A 5,000-nucleotide genomic window follows, 5' to 3' on the forward strand; every position below is an offset into this window, starting at 1 on the left:
TGTGTGATCAGTTTGTGTTACCTGTAATTTAACTGTGTGATCAGTTTGTGTTACCTGTCATCTAACTGTGTGATCAGTTTGTGTTACCTGTCATCTAACTGTGTGATCAGTTTGTGTTACCTGTCATCTAACTGTGTGATCAGTTTGTGTTACCTGTCATCTAACTGTGTGATCCGTTTGTGTTACCTGTCATCTAACTGTGTGATCAGTTTGTGTTACCTGTCATCTAACTGTGTGATCAGTTTGTGTTACCTGTCATCTAACTGTGTGATCCGTTTGTGTTACCTGTCATCTAACTGTGTGATCAGTTTGTGTTACCTGTCATCTAACTGTGTGATTAGTTTGTGTTACCTGTCATCTAACTGTGTGATCAGTTTGTGTTACCTGTCATCTCTCAGACACAGATGTTGTTTCTTTGTAATATTGATGGTGTTTTTCAAAACAGTAGGACTGTTCATTACAGCAGGAATAAAGAGTTAATAACATGGTTGTAATGGAAACTAGTTTTAATGACTTACTGTTTTACTATATTAATGATGTATTATTAATAATGTTATATATTATATATGAAATATATAAATAATAGAAAAGTAATAACTTTTTTTTAAACACCCCTCTGTTTTATGGACACAGGAAGTTATTGGATCCAAGCACTCTATCATAAAACTTAGTGAAAGGTGAAAGGTGCCATAATCAGTGGTGAAACTGTGTTTCTCGTGAACTGTGTGAATCAGTAAACAAAAAGCATTACAGCAGTTATTGGGGAAGTCAGAAACGTACGATTCATCAGTGTGCTGGACTGAGCTGGGTCCTTCCTCAGCCTGGTTAGGGAGGGTCCTAAATTAGGGAAGAAATCAGAAGGAATGATTACATAATTACATCTAATCAATTACAATCTAAATAATATGACATACAGTTCCACTAGACAATGCTACAGTAAGTATACCTCTACACTGTACAGTTCCACTAGCCAATGCTACAGTAAGTATACCTCTACACTGTACAGTTCCACTAGACAATGCTACAGTAAGTATACCTCTACACTGTACAGTTCCACTAGACAATGCTACAGTAAGTATACCTCTACACTGTACAGTTCCACTAGCCAATGCTACAGTAAGTATACCTCTACACTGTACAGTTCCACTAGACAATGCTACAGTAAGTATACCTCTACACTGTACAGTTCCACTAGCCAATGCTACAGTAAGTATACCTCTACACTGTACAGTTCCACTAGACAATGCTACAGTAAGTATACCTCTACACTGTACAGTTCCACTAGACAATGCTACAGTAAGTATACCTCTACACTGTACAGTTCCACTAGCCTATGCTACAGTAAGTATACCTCTACACTGTATTGAAGAGCGTCCTGTTTGTGCTGTGACTTGATTGGGTCCTCCCAAAGTTGACCTTCTGGGTCAACGGCCTCAGGCTGCCATCCATCCAGAAAGACAGGTGAGTATGGAGGGACAGACTCAACAAGCTGGGAGCTGGGAGAGAAAAAGGCCAAAGATCAGGACTTGTCTTGAGCCTTGTCTATGGATGACAATGTGCATATGAACTACACAATCATACAGATGCCGTATCTTAATTTGATAAACCTGTTGTTGCAGGAATTTTCCTGCTCAACAGGAAATGCAAACATGTAGTGTATTCAAGGGTTAAAAAGGCTTCTAAAGTTTGTATTTTCCATTTTAAATGTCTTATTTGCATCAATGAAAAATGTCAACCCCTGCAAAAATATCTAACTATAATCCACACAACACACATTTCCTGTTGCTGCAGGATTATTTTCCTACTTTGTGAATCAGGCTCAAATTAAGATACGGCATCTGTACATCGATAAGCACAGACATCATAGCAGTACACACACGCACCAGTTTCACCTATAGTTCAGTTGGTAGAGCATGGCGCTTGTAACACCAGTATAGTGGGTTTGATTCCCGGGACCACCCAGATGTATGATGCATAAATGACTGTAAGTCGGTTTAGATAAAAGCATCTGCTAAATAGCATATATGATTATATTACCAGTGTAAGGTCCAGTTAGGCCCTAGGGAGCTCCAAAGCTCCTTCTCTTCATCGGTCAGGTGTTTCTGCAGTAGAGACACAGCACCACTGGTCAAGGCTGGACTGACCACAGTCGCCCCCATCTCTGGCCCATCAGTAGTCTTCACCATCTGAAACCAGAGAGAGAGAGAGAGACATGGATCGATATCAGACTTAACACTGATGTCCACCTGTGACAGACAGCGACAGATAGACAGACAGACAGATAATCATACAGTATCACCAAAGATAGAACAATGAACCAGATATTTCAAAGGGTGAATGTGAAGCATCCGATTGGCGTTTCCACTCACTACCAAATATGGTAGTGAGAGGAAGCTCATTGGCCAGCAGTGGAAGAAGATGGAGTGAGATTGATTTTGGCCGACATTCTGCTAATTTTCTCATTGCTAAAATATTTGATCTCAATAAAGTTTTCTGTTCCCAAAACTATAATTTGTTACGAACAGAGTGGACTAAGTTTTGTAGACTTTGCCAAAGTTTCTAAAAATGTGCGTTGTTTAGAAGGAGTGCAAGGGTGGATGGAGTTATTGCACATGCACACTTCACAGAGTAGGCGTTCTATAATGGTAATATGCAAATACATGCTAGAATGAGCCAATGGGATCTTGCTAGCTTGTGCATTGTCAGCAACCAATGGAGTTGACCACTACAGAACACACAGATCTGGGATCAGGCCAGTAAATACCTACTAAGACCAGTGGACAGGTCTGGGACCAGGCTAGTAAATACCTGCCAGGCCTTGTGGACAGGTCTGGGACCAGTGGACAGGTCTGGGACCAGTGGACAGATCTGGGACCAGGCTAGTAAATACCTGCCAGGCCTTGTGGACAGGTCTGGGACCAGTGGACAGGTCTGGGACCAGGCTAGTAAATACCTGCCAGGCCTTGTGGACAGGTCTGGGACCAGTGGACAGGTCTAGGATCAATCTAGTAAATACATACCAGGCCCAGTGGACAGATCTGGGACCAGTCTAGTAAATACATACCAGGCCCAGGGGAATAAAGACGTGATGCACCAGCTCCCCAGAAGACGGCTCAGAGATGGACGACTTCAGGCGGTCCTGAAAGCAAAATAATGGAATCATAATAATCATAATATTTATCCTAAGCAACTTAACAGTCGCTGCATATATTTGATGTACGGCTGGTCCTGGGAATGGAAGCCTTCCGATGCTAATGCTCTACTAACTGAGCTACAGATAGTAAAACGGAGCTTCTTTTTTTAAAGGAAAACAGAGATATGTATTTTTATTACATGATATGACAGATGTAGGAGCATATTGGGTGATGGGCGGAGGGCGGAGGGCAGACAGATGTAGGAAGAGATTGGTAGATAGACAGAGGGTAGACAGATGTAGGAACATATTGGGTGATAGAACAGAGGGTAGACAGATGTAGGAACATATTGGGAGATAGACAGAGGGTAGACAGATGTAGGAACATATTGGGAGATAGACAGATGTAGGAACACATTGGGAGATAGACAGAGGGTAGACAGATGTAGGAACATATTGGGAGATAGACAGAGGGTAGACAGATGTAGGAACATATTGGTAGATAGACAGATGTAGGAACATATTGGGAGATAGACAGATGTAGGAACATATTGGGAGATAGACAGAGGGTAGACAGATGTAGGAACATATTGGGAGATAGACAGATGGTAGACAGATGTAGGAACATATTGGGAGATAGACAGAGGGTAGACAGATGTAGGAACATATTGGTAGATAGACAGAGGGTAGACATATGTAGGAACATATTGGTAGATAGACAGATGTAGGAACATATTGGGAGATAGACAGAGGGTAGACAGATGTAGGAACATATTGGGAGATAGACAGAGGGTAGACAGATGTAGGAACATATTGGGAGATAGACAGAGGGTAGACAGATGTAGGAACATATTGGGAGATAGACAGAGGGTAGACAGATGTAGGAACATATTGGTAAATAGACAGAGGGAAGACAGATGTAGGAACATATTGGGAGATAGACAGAGGGCAGAAAATATGTAAGGATGCTGGAACCCCGTCTCCAAGGGGACATGTGTTGTCCAGAGTCGAGAAAGTTAGCGCTACACCAGACCCCGGAGTATACTGAGGTGAGAAAGTTAGCACGACACCAGACTCCGGAGTATACTGAGGTGAGAAAGTTAGAAAGAAATTAGCCTTTCATACGAAAGATTGATTTTGTGTGACAGAGAGGGACAATGGACAGAAACAAACATCTCTGTTAGTCCACTACATGGGCTCACCAGCAGACAGAGGGAGTACTTGACTTTCTGAAAAATGTCAACAAACTCCACCTCAGGTGGAGGGCAGGCTTTCAGGGTCAGCAAATCATCTGCACACAAAACACAAAACAATCAACTACTACGATGGGGATTCATCAATGAAATAACATGTAACAATAGTACCCAGAACGCATGTACAACTTTATTCATTTCACTAGACCCTTCCTCCTGCTAGACCCTTCCTCCTGCTAGACCCTTCCTTCTGCTAGACCCTTCCTCCTGCTAGACCCTTCCTCCTGCTAGACCCTTCCTCCTCCTAGACCCTTCCTTCTGCTAGACCCTTCCTCCTGCTAGACCCTTCCTCCTGCTAGACCCTTCCTCCTGCTAGACCCTTCCTCCTGCTAGACCCTTCCTTCTGCTAGACGCTTCCTTCTGCTAGACCCTTCCTCCTGCTAGACCCTTCCTCCTGCTAGACCCTTCCTCCTGCTAGACCCTTCCTTCTGCTAGACCCTTCCTCCTGCTAGACCCTTCCTCCTGCTAGACCCTTCCTCCTCCTAGACCCTTCCTCCTGCTAGACCCTTCCTCCTGCTAGACCCTTCCTCCTGCTAGACCCTTCCTCCTGCTAGACCCTTCCTCCTGCTAGACCCTTCCTCCTGCTAGACCCTTCCTCCTCCTGCTAGACCCTT

At 43.3% G+C, this 5,000-nt stretch overlaps 1 protein-coding gene across 3 annotated transcripts in view; it reads right to left on the bottom strand.

Annotated features, from left to right (window-relative positions):
• Positions 1-908: 908 nt before the first annotated feature.
• The window catches only part of LOC123998655 (epidermal growth factor receptor kinase substrate 8-like protein 1), a 14,113-nt gene continuing 10,021 nt past the window's right edge, over positions 909-5,000 (bottom strand). For 2 of the 3 annotated variants that reach the window (XM_046303730.1, XM_046303731.1), the window contains 4 exons: positions 4,336-4,424; positions 3,065-3,139; positions 2,038-2,186; positions 909-1,496 (listed from right to left, as the gene is read on the bottom strand). In XM_046303730.1, coding sequence (XP_046159686.1) covers positions 1,337-1,496; positions 2,038-2,186; positions 3,065-3,139; positions 4,336-4,424 — 473 coding nt within the window. In that variant the 3' untranslated portion in view covers positions 909-1,336. The remainder of the gene's footprint in view (positions 1,497-2,037; positions 2,187-3,064; positions 3,140-4,335; positions 4,425-5,000) is intronic. The other variant, XM_046303728.1, reaches the window with a different exon arrangement.

The sequence above is a fragment of the Oncorhynchus gorbuscha genome, linkage group LG16 (assembly GCF_021184085.1).
Source record: "Oncorhynchus gorbuscha isolate QuinsamMale2020 ecotype Even-year linkage group LG16, OgorEven_v1.0, whole genome shotgun sequence".
In the NCBI taxonomy this organism is placed as follows: domain Eukaryota; kingdom Metazoa; phylum Chordata; class Actinopteri; order Salmoniformes; family Salmonidae; genus Oncorhynchus; species Oncorhynchus gorbuscha.